This window comes from Branchiostoma floridae, chromosome 5, assembly GCF_000003815.2.
Source record: "Branchiostoma floridae strain S238N-H82 chromosome 5, Bfl_VNyyK, whole genome shotgun sequence".
NCBI lineage: Eukaryota > Metazoa > Chordata > Leptocardii > Amphioxiformes > Branchiostomatidae > Branchiostoma > Branchiostoma floridae.
In genome coordinates this window covers 26,218,083-26,233,004 of record NC_049983.1, presented here as the reverse complement: position 1 = coordinate 26,233,004, position 14,922 = coordinate 26,218,083, and the positions used below count along the sequence as shown (strand labels likewise).

Here is a 14,922-nt window from a genome sequence, read left to right as displayed (position 1 = left end):
AACAAAGATGGTACGTGATACAAACAGTCCCAACCGAATAGAGGTCATTGTTTGGCATGAACACGTCTCTTTTATGTTTTACCATGGACGGGTCCACTGCTGGTCCGTGAAATATAGACATTCTAGCAAGTGTGTCGCGTCTGGTAGGTATTTCCCATATTAAGGTGAGACGTCCACTAAAAATCAGTGCCCCGTCTGAATTAGGTACCCAACCCCACATAAAATCTACAATGCAAGCTGACGCTGCGCATCTGCTTGGAGATTACATGTCCCGAGCCCCAGGGTCTAAGGTTCATCTGGGCGCATTCTGATTGGCTGCGCCATTGACGTCACATTTAATGACGTAAGCCTCCGCCAAGAAAAAGTTATAAATTCACCCCCTGGAAAAGTTTTAGACTGTTCCAGTCCCCTCCCACCATGGCGGTGGCTGGGGGCAGCTGGACTGAAACCCTGTAAAACTCAAGTTTAGCGGGTTTTATCTGTTCGGACCGCTCCGTCGCACCACCACAGGGACAGGGAAGCTGTTAAGGTTTAAAAGGCCTGATAGGAAACGGTTTTCACTGACAATTTCTGGAACTTTTAGTCAAGTTAAAAACAAGAGCCCTGAGCTGGTCTGAAAAAGCGGGACTAAAACTTCGGACGAGAAGAAAACCCCACCCATTTCCAGAGGTAAGTCTGTTAAAAATCACCTTGGCAACATGACAACTCTTGTTTTATTGCATAGAACCCAGGGTTTGAATCAGAACATAACTGTTAGTACTAGAAGTGACAGCAAGCGCATAATTGTGTGGTTAAGTGTAACAGGTGGCTGTGAACAAAGGTTCACCGCTACCACTTACATGTGCATGTTTCTTTTAGAGATATAACTCCTACCGTTTTGATATGGTGTTTTAACCCCTCTAGATTACGCATGAACTCCATCTTGTTTGCCTGCCGTGTTTTACCCGTCTGAATTATATTTAAATTCTATTGTAACTAGACCCCAATTCCAGTATACGGCGATAGAGCTGCGCCCTTGCTGTGACCTAAATTAGACACACTTTCCCTTCTTTTGACGATTGTAATTTTAAATAAAATATGTCTGCTGAGACGACAAAACACACAAAGCTAAATGAGAGTTGTGTTTTTTTTAACTATGGAATTCGTTAGCGCTCTTTCCAATCTCTCGGTCGCAGCGAGAGCGCATGAAGGTCGCCACCACAGTGGAATGTGGGTCTGTGCTTGGTCGCAGAGAGAGCGTCGCCATAGTGGAATGCGTGTGTGAGCCATGCAGAAACAGCGAACTGGTCACGTCCGCCAGTCGGTTTCCCCCAGTCTGTTTGCTTTACAAATTTAGCTCTGCACACCTGGAGGTTGGGAAGGTAAACTGCTGTTACAAAGACATGTCAATCAAAGGAGGACCACAATCTTGTTGTCGTGGCAACGGGCAAAATGTCCCCGGTCAGGAGTAGGGCTTGAGTCATATTTGTCAGAGCATGCGCAGAATTGTTTTAACCTTAGCGTAATCTAGGTAACGGAGATATTTAAGGTTGAAAAGCCTCGGTGTGTTGACTATATTGGTAATTGCTTTACGTTTTGAGTCAAGCACAAAGGACTAGAAACAACCCATCGTCAGAAGACAATTTCTAAGCACAATCTATGTCTTTGATTCATGAAAAATTAGAAGCGCCCCGGAAACGATTGAAAAAGTCAAACATGTTAAGGTGTTAGAATTGAGGGACAGGATTAGTAAGAGGATAATTTTTTCCGCAGTAGATCGGAGTGATGTGTCTAATACTTTTTTGAAAGACGAATTCAATGTATGCTCGCAATAGATAATACAGACAGACGGTAAACTGACCTCATTGACAGTCATTTTTTCCCGTCTCTTTGCTCTACAAATTTAGCGGCGTACATGGGGGGGGGTGCACATTGGCCGTACAAAAACATGCCACTCAAATGAGAACAATAATCTTGTTGCCATGACAACGGGCAAACATTCCCCAGCCTAGACTAGGGCAAAGCGCCATACGTATCAGGGCATGCGCAGCAACGGAGATATCTCTGGTTGAAAAGCCCCGGATGCGTTGGCTATATTGGTAATCGCATTGATTCGTAGGTCGAGCACAAAGGATCAAAACAACCATCGTCAGAAAAGAGTGCAGAAATATGTATGTATTTGGTTCACTTCATGAAAAAGTGAAGTTTTCTCCTAAAACATTCGATCGGAATTCTACTTTTTAATGACAAGAATCAATGCTGCATGTTTGTGGTTAGTAACGCAAAGAGCGGGTGAACTGGTCTCATTCAACGTTTGGCTTCCACTTCTGTTTGCTCTACAAATTTAGCTCCGTACACCCGGACATTAAAAAAGTACACTAGCCGTTACAAAGACATGTCACTCAAAGGAGAACCATAATCTTGTTGCCATGACAACGGGCAAAAGTTCCCCAGCCAGGAGTAGGACAAAGGGTCATATTTGCCGTGCCGTGCGCATAGTCGCGACACAAGCCTGGTGACAAAATATTTTGATCTGAATAGCCCCGGATGTCTTAGCTGTGTTGGTAATTCATTGATTTTGTGGCCTGTCTGCCTGCCTACCTAAGTGCCTAGGCCAGGGACTAGCTCTTTGCTTCTCTCCGTCAGAAGTCTCCAGGTTGCACGGTCCTTTGCACTTGAGATAAGGAACTACTTAATGTTAGAAACATCGATCGCCATCTGAATTTAGGTTTGATGACATTTGGTGGGGTTGTTAGCAGAAAATCCCGCTGTAATCATCGATATTCAAACTCTACCAGAAGTCTGATAAACATTTCACATGGTTACCTTTTTTATTCGTGTTCTGATATACGCCACAATCACCCCGCCTCCAGTCCAAAGTTCGTCACATTGGAACTGATCAAAGATAATTGCTTTTACGCGCTGCTTGCCCTAAACGGCCCGGTACCTTTGGGAGAGATAGAGATGTGGTCTTTCATTGTGTTTATCCATTATATATGGCAATTTATATCAAAACGGTAAAGAACAATGAGGTATAGATAACACTTAGAATCAAGCACAAGCTAAGGGTAGCTTAAGGGTACCAATTTGTCGATGAATATTGATCGCCTCGTGCCTTGTGCAACAGAACTTGGGAACTTGACGTCTAACTTAACAAACGTATACGTATTTGTACATTTTACGTTTTGCTCCAAAACACAAAGGAAACACAAACCACGAATTATTTTTTCGCCAACCTCCATCTGATGACTAATTCACTTGCAGTGACTTTCCGCAAGCCGGAAGTGTGATGTCGTCAGGAGTATACAACGTGATAGGACAATAGAATTTACCTCTGTCACGGTTCAGAGAGGGTTGATCGGCCACGATGTAGATCGCATCCATACCCCTCACACAGCGGTCCTGTCACTTTATTAAGTACACTTCATTTAATTCATAATTTTTGACGCTAAGCACCGACTGGTACCTGTAGAATGATTTTGCTATTCGAAGTCATGTGTCCTGTGCCCTATGTGATTCCCTGGTTATCTAAGGTTACGGTAGGGAATCACTGATCTCTGGAAACATATGTAATTTCGTTAACTTTTGTACTTTCTATTGGCAGTTCTACAAGTGCGTGTAAAGTCTACAAGGGGATCACATAAGCAAGTCAAACAACTGAAGAGATCACCATGGCTGAGATGCAACAGGGCTTTGATACAGGTAAGGCAATGAACACACATAAAGTACGGTAGATTCAATTGGAGAATGTGAAACTAAAGTTCCAACATGCACTGACATTTTGGCTGTATCCAAAGAGATACCTTTTTTCCACAGTAGAGATATTCAACAGATACCTAGTCAAATACTAGTGCCAGTGTTTATTTATAAGAGTTCGGTGTGATTATTATCTGCATTTAAAGTCTTAGTTTATTTCTAATGAAATATTTCAGATATAGAAACCGTGTCCAAACAGTTTATAGTCTTAGTGATTGGGATATGTCATGTCGATGGCTACCTAAGACCTAAGATCATCCCACAACTCATCATACATGTATAGATGGCAAGTTTTAAAAACAATCCCTTTATGTTCAAATCTGCTTTACAGGAGTTCGAAAGTACTTCTATTTCATCAAAGAAGAGGTCAGCTCAGACTGGAAGGACCTGGCCTTCCATCTTGATTTTCGGCGGTCAGACATTGACAACATTACCGGTAGAAACCGAGATGACAAGTCCCGCTGTATGGACCTGTTGGAGGAATGGCTGAAGCGTAACGGAGAGAGAGCCACCATAGAGGTCCTGATGGAGGCTCTGTCTGAGGCAGAGCTGCAGAGTACTGTGGACGGTCTAAAGAACAAATATCCTGGTATGTATCAGCATACCTTTCATTCCATTGAAAACCGCAATTGGACAAGCTGTACGTATTTTAGGTGCTGTTCTATTTTACACTATTCTATTTCATTTCAGAGATAAAGCTACATGGTATGATACATCAAAAGATTATGGCAAGCTTTATATCAGATCTAAAATTTGTACCCAATGCATTTAACTAACTCCATAGTTATTGCCTCTGAGAACTTGAAATTACAGCTCAGCTTTAAAATGCCAGCACACGATAGTGAAAGATAAATGAATGAAATTTCCTATTTCTACTTATACTTGTATTATCGATCTATTCAGATTTGAAGACACCACAAGTCTTAAGTAGCCAACAGGACATCGAAGGTAAGAGTCATTCCTTATATCAGAAAAAAACTGATATCTTAATAAGTATGGATTTCTGATACTGTGTCTTTGTCCAAAAGATTCTCATACGTATTGTGCCGTCTGACGTAATGTTGCGGTGATTTTCTTCACCTCTATTGCGTTTTTCATCAAAAACTTCAACCTCCTGGTTTCGAAATCTAATCAGCATTGTTGCAGACATCTATTTGCGACGATCGTTTTTAAAGTCAATGTAATGTAAACCAATGCTAAACCATATTTGCAGCTCTATCATATGAGTGGATAGTCTAACAACAGTTCCATGTTCCTCCCAGATGTGTTCCGAAAGGCTGTGAAGAAGTACTACGAGTTAAAGCTGACTTCCTTTAAGCCGCTGATCTGGAATGACAACTTCACGCTCAACCTAGGTGATATCTTCACCCAGTTGGAGTTGGTGCCAAAAGATGAGAAACAACCTAAAAGGTCCGAAGGAGATTACAGGTCAGGAGAAATAAAGCAGATCAATTCGCTAGACGACTTGTTCAATCCGGATATCACAGGACTGACCACAGCACCGAGGTGCATTCTGATTGAGGGTGAAGCCGGAGGGGGGAAGACAACGTTTCTGTCTAAAGAAGCCCTCGATGCCGTTTCAAAGAAAACAGAGCTGGGCAAACGGCACGACATGGTCCTGTTGATCAGACTTAGAGACGTAAGAGAAGGAGAAACAATAGCGGAGATGGTGCTCGACCAGTGTGTTCCCATCACTAAAGGTGTTGATATAGAGTCCATAGGAGGGATCCTTGACAGAAATCAGTCCCGTGTTCTTTTCCTCCTAGATGGGTATGACGAGCTGCGGCCTGAGGCCAGGGCAGCCGGGCAGGCCATTCCTGAGCTACTGTCTGGCAAGTTGTACCCCTACAGCACAATCGTGATCACCTCCCGACCCTCAGCAGGAGTGCAGCAGTACACCATACCTAACTGCCAAGTTCGCATCATGGGCTTCACCCGCAGACATGTGGAGAAATACGTGAGGCAGTACTTTAGCACCATACAAGTCCCTGAACTAGGAGAAAGGCTTACAACAGCTCTGAATTGGAACCAAATTGTTGCTGATTTAGTCCGTACACCAATTTTCCTACTGTTGATCTGTGTGCTGTGGGAAGAGGACCAAGAGATGATCTCTACGGGAACAATGACGGGACTATACAACAACCTGCTGACATGTCTGCTTAGAAAGTTTTGTAAGCGGGAAGGAGTGGACATGCCACTAGACGGACTGCCTACAAAAGCCGCTGAGTCATTACTGCAGCTCGGAAAGCTTGCGCTAGAGGCGCTGCTGAGGAATGAGACTCTGATTGCTCTTGCACAACTAGAGAGTGACACATTTAATTGGGAACTGCTGGTAAAACTTGGCGTGGTAACTTTGGAGGTCTCTGCCTCTAAATGGCATCCAAGGAAGCAGCTGAACTTTTCCCACAAGACGATGCAAGAGTTCCTGGCCGGACGATATGTCGCTCACGTTGTAGGGAATCAAAGCGGGGGAGATATTGCTGAACTGTTGCAGCTCACCTCCGTACACAAGGCACATGAACTCAGTAACCTGCTCAAGTTCACGTGTGGCTGTGGATCACGGGCGGCACAAGCTGTGATGGAAGAACTAGGAAAGATCAGCAGAAAAGAGTTTTCACATTTACAACCGAGTGACTTTGATCAGTCTCACATGCCAGTTAGGTCAGAGATTGAAAAATCAACTGAAAATTATGAACGATTTGTTTTGCTCTGTCTGGACATCCTGAATGAAAGAAAAGAGCCGGACGTACTGCAGGCTGTCAGTAAAGCCCTGCCATTCATTATCATGGTCTTCTGGGGACAGTTCAGGGGACATGACAAACTAAGTGCTGCTCTGAAGTGTTACTTGGAAACTACCCAGTCATCAAACATCCAGAACAAAGTTATACTAACTCTGAATGGTAAAGAAGGACTGCAGTACTTACAGCAGATATTTTCTATCCATATCCGGTCGTCGCACCTCCAAGTTAAACTAAGTCTTAGCAAAAAGGACGATTTCGAGTACTTGCAACAACTTTTTGCCTCTCCCATTCTCGGCCTGCAGGTGGACCTGAAACTTTTGGGCGATGTAAAACTTGGCACACCTAATCAGACAACCAGGCTGGTTTCAGTTCTAATGAATGTTCCTGGTATGAGGGCGCTAGATCTGTCACACACGGAACTAACACCATCATCACTCCAGGTACTTGTGCAGGGGTTTTGTCACATACCTCTGTTAGAGGAGCTGGAGCTAAGTAGTAACCATGCTCTTGGTGATGAAGGGATGGAAGTCCTGCAGTTTGGGCTGCCCAGTGTTCCACACCTGACTGTACTTCGTCTTAGGGCTGTCGGCATGACCGCTGTGGGCATGAAATCCATGGCTCCCTACATGCGCCACCTAGCGGGACTGAAAGAACTGGATATTACCGATAATAATATCGGTGACAGCGGGCTGGAATCTCTCATTCCCGTCCTCTCCATCTTCACAACGATGCAGGTGTTGGTCCTGGAAGAAACTGGTATCAGCGCCACGGGCATGCGCAAACTGGTACCTGTACTGTGTCAGTTATCCAGACTGATCAAGCTGGACATTAGTGGGAATCAGGATATAGGAGACATCGGACTGGAATACCTGGCCGATATCCTTCCCCGCCTCATAAGAATGAAGGTATTGTACCTCCACGTGACATGTATCAGTGACAGGGGAATACCATCCCTGATCAAAGCTCTGCCTCACCTGGTGCAATTACAGGTGTTGGATGTGAGCAGGAATGAAATAGGGGACTCAGGGATTGTCTCACTGGTGGAAACACTCTGCCAGCCCAGCAACTTGGACATGGAACATAACCCACCTGGTGACAAGAGTCTGACTACAGCCCCTCAATATAACACCACACTACAGCAGCTGCGCTTCGGGTTGAATAGGGAAGTAACAGGTGCCGGGCTGGCGAGGGTCGCACAGCTCATCAGCGCACTGCCGACACTGACCTGGCTGGACATGTCTGGTTACCCCCCACCTGCACACCTATCTGACACCGCTGCCATGGCTCTGGCCGAGGCTCTACCCAGACTCCCTGCCCTGGAGGAGCTGGACCTATTGTACATCTCCATGGAGCATGCAGGGTTCCAGGCTGTGGTGCAGGCTGCTGAGGAACACCCAGCACTGAGGACACTTCGGTGCGTACATGATGAGCACAATGTTGATATTTTACCGCAAATACACCTCCATCAAATGATATCTCCGTTCATACTTAAACTAGTCTATTCTACTCACAGAGATAAAACCACATACAAACAACAGTATTGAACAGTACATATAATGACATTATGTCAGCCTACTTTTAAGATATGTATACATCGCTAGCTTCAGGCCAGACACCGTTACAGAGACTATAGATTGTGTTCATAAGGACAGGTGACAAGATTTTACTGTGAAGATGATGCGGTATAAGGTTAAACTATAGAATATTAGATGTGCCAATGGGGTTCCATCCATTTAATACATTGGACATCTGGAATAGAGGCGAATTTGTTCCAATTTCTCCAGTAGATAATGTAGGACCGAATATCAGACTGTTTTTATATATAGATGATTACTCTTTCAACTACAGGTTCATCGAGAAGAGAGTTCCTGAGGGAGCGGACACCAGCGCCAGCTGCTTGAGGTTGAGTTCGTGGTAAAGATGCGACTCGATGATCGAAAGGACTGAATGAGTCAGCTCAGACTAAAGACCGTTTTTTGGTCATTATATTCAAGTGTTATGATCGCTGTCTATGAATAATGTACGTTACAAAACATCTATTAATCACTTTTGTGTAGCCGAAACACAAAAAAAAATTTGTTCTTTGCGTTGGGAGGAGAAAAGACGTTTTGTTTACCCTATAACAATTTCGGTAGCAATTGGTCCTCTCTTAGGCCTAGGTCACATTTCCAAACTGGGGCCCGGCCGGGCAACTTTTGGGAGCGAAAAAATTGATGTAAAATATATCAAAATACACGAAATGTCAAAATAAGATTCATGAGCATGATTTATGTATATTCCTATGCATACATTTAACTTCTCCGTTCCTTAAACATCCCGGCCGGGCTCGCTTGGAAATGTACGTAGGCCTAATAGCACCGGTCAACAAACCACACCATCTTCCCTCATAACAGTTGCCTGGATCGGATACAAACATCCAGACACGGCCAAGAAGTAGTGCATCAACAGAAGACGGCTTAAAATACAAGTTCGTGGTTTCCAAAAGAATCTTTTGGGCGTGGATAGGTAATTCTGAATTACTAATGATTACATTTCTGGAAGAATTTCTTTAAGAAACCTGATTGTACTTGGTGACTAGGAGAATCGCAACACTTTTTTTTCTTTTAGCAGCAAATGTGCCTGCTTTTTAATTGCTGGTAAGTTCATTAACGATAATGAAGTGGTTTAACGAGGTTATTATGCATTTAAGCAAGAGTTTCAGAGCTAGTCAAAATGTTGTAAATTTGTTTGAAACGCCTGGATAAACCAGACTTGCAAGGAACAAAATCGTATGTTTCAAGTGATTTCTCTTGAAATATATTTCATCAAGCATAATAAACAGACTGTTCTTATATCAAAATTATTTTGAGTGTAGAACCTTTTATTATGCCTTAGCGGGAAAGTCAGAACGTTACTATTCTACCTTCCCAAACTCTGCTTGGAACTGACACCAGAATCAGCCGTGAAGAGTTGCAGACCTTTAATGCAGTTAGTAATTAGTGTAGTTAGTTATCACAGTACAAAGCCAAACTTTCTTCCAACACAAGTACAAACGGATCAAATTTCAACTACCGCTGTTGCCGTCTTCAGGATCAATACTAATGAAAGTTGATCCTTGAAACGTTTGAACCTTCGGCGTTGGACGTTGTAAGAATATGTTTGGGGCAAAACCCTTGATTTGCTAAGATAACAATGACATTGAACTTAGGCTACCAGCAGAATTTATCCCTCAAAATGCGGGAAATAGCAAGATTTCAAACTTTTCCCAACTTTATCCGGGGCAGCATGCACCCAGACCCCCAAGGATTGTCGCACTTCCTGCGCGTAACATGCTGCAAATTTGGTCAGGAATACTTCGCTCTCCCTACATGAAAAAAGGTTTGCTGCCGCCCCTCTGAACGATCCATGACAACCCAGGGTCTGTGCATGTGTGCAGTTTAGGCATTGTTAAACAGATACACCGGTGCCGCGGACTCAGTTCATTAGAATAAAGACTTCTATCCTAGGGACCATGGACAGGCGCAAATACCCGTGCAAGTTACCGTTCTGACCATACGCGACGATCCGTGACAACAAAACACCAAGGTGTGCCCAGGTCATTGACGCCTGACGATTGTTCCAGCCCCTTAACTCCCACCATGGAGGTGGCAGGGAGGCAGTCGAGAACCCTTTGACAAGTTAGTGGAATCATCTATTCAGATCATAGATAGGTCCCCCCCCCCCACCTGACCTATCCATGACAAACCAGGGCCCGTGCATGTGTGCAGGTTAGTCATTTCAAACAAATACACTTGTACCGCGGACTAAGTTCATTAGAATAAGGACTTCCATCTAAGGGACGTTCAAATACATGTGCATGTTACCGTCCTGGACAAACGCGACGATCCGTGACAACAAAACACCAAGGTGTCCAAGGTCATTGACCCCACTCTTTTGTACTAAAATGTTTAGATATGGAGTTCAGTTTCACTCCCCCCGGCCCGGTTTTCTGCCGCCCCTCTGAACGATCCATGACAACCCGGGACCTGGCATTTCAGACAGATACATTTGTACCGCGGACTCGGTTCATTAGAATAAGAACTATCTTAGGGACTTGCAAATATCTGTGCAAGTTACCGTCCTGAAAATTGAAACATACTCGACAATCCGTGACAACAAAACGCCAAGGTGTGCCCGGGTCATAGACCCCACTCGTTTGCACTAAGATGTTTAGATATGGAGATCAGTTTCACTCCCCCTGGTAAAGGAATGGACTGTTCCATCCCCTTCCCTCCCACCATGGCGGTGACCACTATGTAAAGGGCTGACGTCAGTGTTGTCTTGCGCAGAAAGGGCCAAAAATGGGAAGACGATTATAGTCCCTACTTAAAACCTTTGAAAATCCTTCTTTTTCCTTGGAAATTTTTGCCCAATCTTGAGTTTTTTTTTGCTAGAAGTGACAACTAGGGTCTTATCTTTCATATTTTGGTCAAAATTTCTTCAGTTGACCAGTTTTGATGGCGTAGTGATAGATCTGAGTTGTTGGGTCCAGCGGATGGCTACAGGAGTGAAACTGGGTCAAAGGTGAGGTTTGTTTTCTTTGGTCAGCTGTGCTGGGTGAACGAGCCAAACAACCCTCTGTTTTCTTTGCATGTTTCTCAAGTATTCCCTTGTGCCTAACTGCTGGAGAAGAATTTTTAAGATTGAACTAAAGGTAAGTTCTTTTACAAGGACTTGTTTCACTGTCTCTTATGCTAGGCTTCAATGGAAGCAAGCAACTTTAATGTCTGACCTGTACGCCCCCCTCCCCATATAGTGTTCCCTTTTCTAACGACTTTTTTATGCAGATTACTTCCGATATTTGATCCCAAACAGATTAGACAGACACATGTGACATTCCTCTATAGATTTTTATTCAGCATTTCTCACATTTCTTCACGTTTTGAGCGTTTTTTTGCGTACAATATGGCAGAACATTGGCAGAGAGAGTTCAGGGCTAAGATAGAGCACAGATTACGTCAGTGTCCAGATCGTAGGAAGTCCTGCATGCTATGGCGAGGTCATGTCTCCGGTGGCTATGGTAAGATTTCTGTCTCGTGGTTTCCCGGGAGACTCATGCCGAAACCCAGCAAATGGACGATCCACAAGGTTTATTTCATGGCTGTCACGGGCAGGTTGAATCTCACGAATCTGGATATCAGTCACCTTTGTCACTCGCCCTTGTGCGCGAACATTGATCATCTTTCAGCAGAGCCGCATTCTGTAAACAATTCCAGACAGAGGTGTCATTTCAACCGCGTCTGCAGCCGCAAACATGATGGCTACCCAGACTGCATCTTTGAGGATTGAGGTGGGGTGTTCAGTTCATTCAGTTGTCCTCGGGCTCGGTCCAGTTTTTCTGCTTCTTCTTCTTTGACCATGTTGGTAGTGATTCGCCGTTAACCCTGCTGTACACGTGATCCGATTTACCTCTCTGCTGTTTCGGCGCTGCTTTCCTTCTCAGTCTCTTGGCTGGAACATCTTCCGCTTCCTCGGCTTTGCTTTTGTAGTGCCCTATGTCCTTGGTTTCATTGTAAGTTTGGAATTCTTTGACCCTCTTGGCTTTGCGCCGTTTTTTAGTTGCAAGTTCTTTGTGGTAGGCTCTCTTGTAATCTTCAATTTTCTCCATTTCTTTCAGGGCTTCAACTGCAGGTGACCTTGGGGACAGGGGTATCCCAGCTGCCTTGCGCTTCATGAGGATAGACGCAGCTGTTCCGTTGTTGGCACTGTGTACAGCTGACGCGTAGTGACCTTCCAGAGTTCTTGACAAGGTACGGTTCTTTGGCACTGATTTACTGTACTGACGATTTGCTGCCTCCACCCTGTTTGTGTTTAGTCCATACCTTGTTGCGTATAATGCCTCTTCTCCTAGCCTCTTCTCTATCATCTTCTTCACCTCCTCTCTGTCTTCCTCGTCAGGGCACAGCTTCTCCTTTGTGCCATCAGGAAAGAAACTGAAGCCCCATACCTTACTCTGGCCACTGCATACAAGTGAATGTTTCCTGCAGAGGGTGTGGTCGCCATCCAGGTAGCACATGACAATGGCATCTGATGCCTTCCGCATCATCTCCTCTATCTTGTCCTTATTTCTCCCACATTTCTCGAGAGCTTTCTTGTGTTCGGCCTCTAGTCTCTGCTTCAGGTCATCCCCAAACCTGTTCTGAACTCGTCTCTTGTCGGCCCGGGTCTTTCCAGGCCACATGTGGGGACTCCAGGTTCCTTGAGTTGCCTTCTGTGCTGTCTTTCTGGACAGGTGAACTGTGTCTGCAAGGGATTTTGTGGGCATGCCTGTGTGTTCCTCCATTACCTCGGACATCCCGGTTACCAAATGTGCGTCGCCATCGTGGACAAGGTGAGAAACTATGATATGGTTCTTTAAAAGTTCCTTCCCTATCTGACGTCCGAGTTCTGCCTCATCCCCGATCACGGCATGCTTAGCAATGTTGGCTGAGCACTTGTGGCCTTCTCCTTTGTCTACTCCAAGGTTGCACGTTGTGCATAACTTATTCCTCAGGTACACTGCAAGGATCTTCTTCATGTTTGTTTCATTTTCAGCAAATGTCCCGAAGCTGTGGGATGAGGGCTGTCCAGGCTTGCGTCCTCGCCCAGAATTCAGTGGACTCTGATACCTTGCATCAGCTTCTCCTTTTATGGGACAGTGTGCCCCTTTCCCGGTAGCTGCATTGGCTGCTTTTACAATGTCACCCCATCTCCTCATGTCCCTCCGATTTTCGTCTATGATAATCTGAGTGTATTTGTTAGCAGTCCACTGCATCCCACCCAGGCTTGGTACAGGTAAGTCCAGTGCTGCAGCGATTTCCATAAAGTTCTTCGGACCAATTGGGTTGTTGAACAGAGCTATTTGCAGTGCCATGTTTGGTACAGCTATCTTCTGACCCGGACCGCTCCTTTCGATTTCGTCATAAAACTTGTACTCATCTGATTCGTACTCACAGGCGGTGCAGACGAACACTTCCGATGTGACCAGGCCTCTTTTCACCTCTCTCTGCCTGGACAGTCGAACCAGCTCTTTACACACAGGTTTCCCAGGTTCAGGTACTCTTGTGTCATGTTCTCTCTGGGAAGTGGCACACGCCCTGATCGCAGCTTCTGCCAGCCAGATTCTGTAGCCTGCTATTGTATCTTGGTCAGCACTCTCATCTCCCTCATCACCCTGTGTGCCCAAGATCCTGTCAATCTTGCTGCATGCTTCCCTCTTTGGCCGTAGAAGTGGAGGCCTGCTTGGCTCCACAGCTATCCTGGCGAGGTCGAGGATTGGTTCTCCATCTCTGCCTGTGTTGACCATGAGATTGTACTGTTCTTCTGTCGGCCTCTGGTAGGTTGGTGGATCTGCCCGTTCAGCATGAGGGACCTTCTCACCTTTGTTCCATGGTGTGTCGCCCATCTTGAACATGTGACGCTTGTCGCTGACTTTCTTCTTCTGTGGCATGGTAGCTCGGTAAGGTGAATGCGGTTCTCTGTCTGGATAAAGTCTGAGATTCTTGGAGAAACCTGCTCAAGTTTATAGGGCGTTTTGACATGGCCAGTGGGTGTTGTTATTAATGGCCCCAAGCCCCCTGGGAGAGTGACTGACCTGGGAAAGCCCAGGAAGTAGAAAGAGTATCCAGGAAATGTTGTCATTTTCAACTTTCCATGCACATTCCGGGAAACTTTGTCATTCAGGTGTGTGTAGGTGTATGTAAGAGCCATGAGTGGACCTCAAGTTTTCTAATAAAATGAACTTTGATGACTGAAAAGGCAGAGAAATGTATAGAATTGGCTTGACCCACTTCTGGGGACTAACTTATTAAAATGCCTCAAAATGTCATAAAAGTGGTGTTCAAAATTAACATCAAGGTGGTTTTGAAAGCTGGACCCTTTCACCTTTATTGTGTTGTGCCCAGTTTTGACCATATTGCCCTCAATTCTCAAAAAAATGTTGTTACTCTGCTGCCCTGCCTTAGCCACTATGTTCACAGCTAAGCTTGCAATGCTCACCCTGGCTCTTACAGACACCTGTTTGATTGATTGCTGTCATATGCTCATTGAATGTCAGAAAGCTTTAATATTTTGTTGTGTGTCTTAGAACTCTTCCCTCTTAACTTTGAAGTGCAGAAAACACGAATTCTGCCTATTTGGCATCCCCAGTAGGGCTGACGTCAGTGTTGTCTTGCGCAGAAAGGGCCAAAAATGGGAAGACGATTATAGTCCCTACTTAAAACCTTTGAAAATCCTTCTTTTTCCTTGGAAATTTTTGCCCAATCTTGAGTTTTTTTTTGCTAGAAGTGACAACTAGGGTCTTATCTTTCATATTTTGGTCAAAATTTCTTCAGTTGACCAGTTTTGATGGCGTAGTGATAGATCTGAGTTGTTGGGTCCAGCGGATGGCTACAGGAGTGAAACTGGGTCAAAGGTGAGGTTTGTTTTCTTTGGTCAGCTGTGCTGGGTG

General features: G+C 44.8%; 1 protein-coding gene across 1 annotated transcript; it reads left to right on the top strand.

The window, feature by feature from the left end:
* The first annotated feature begins 3,587 nt into the window (after nt 1-3,587).
* LOC118415703 (NLR family CARD domain-containing protein 4-like) lies at nt 3,588-8,753 on the top strand. The gene is made up of 5 exons (XM_035820452.1): nt 3,588-3,681; nt 4,067-4,324; nt 4,639-4,683; nt 4,998-7,890; nt 8,325-8,753. The coding sequence occupies exons 1-5, from the start codon at nt 3,651-3,653 to the stop codon at nt 8,392-8,394; spliced, it is 3,297 nt and encodes a 1,098-aa protein (XP_035676345.1). The 5' UTR covers nt 3,588-3,650; the 3' UTR covers nt 8,395-8,753.
* The last annotated feature ends 6,169 nt before the right edge of the window (nt 8,754-14,922 follow it).

What these genes read in the sequence shown, in the direction of transcription:
- LOC118415703 (XM_035820452.1), top strand. Translation starts at nt 3,651, where the DNA reads ATGGCTGAGATGCAACAGGGCTTTGATACAG. An exon ending in TCTAAAGAACAAATATCCTG is followed by an intron (nt 4,325 to 4,638) that starts GTATGTATCAGC and finishes CGATCTATTCAG; the next exon opens with ATTTGAAGACACCACAAGTC. An exon ending in TAGCCAACAGGACATCGAAG is followed by an intron (nt 4,684 to 4,997) that starts GTAAGAGTCATT and finishes TGTTCCTCCCAG; the next exon opens with ATGTGTTCCGAAAGGCTGTG.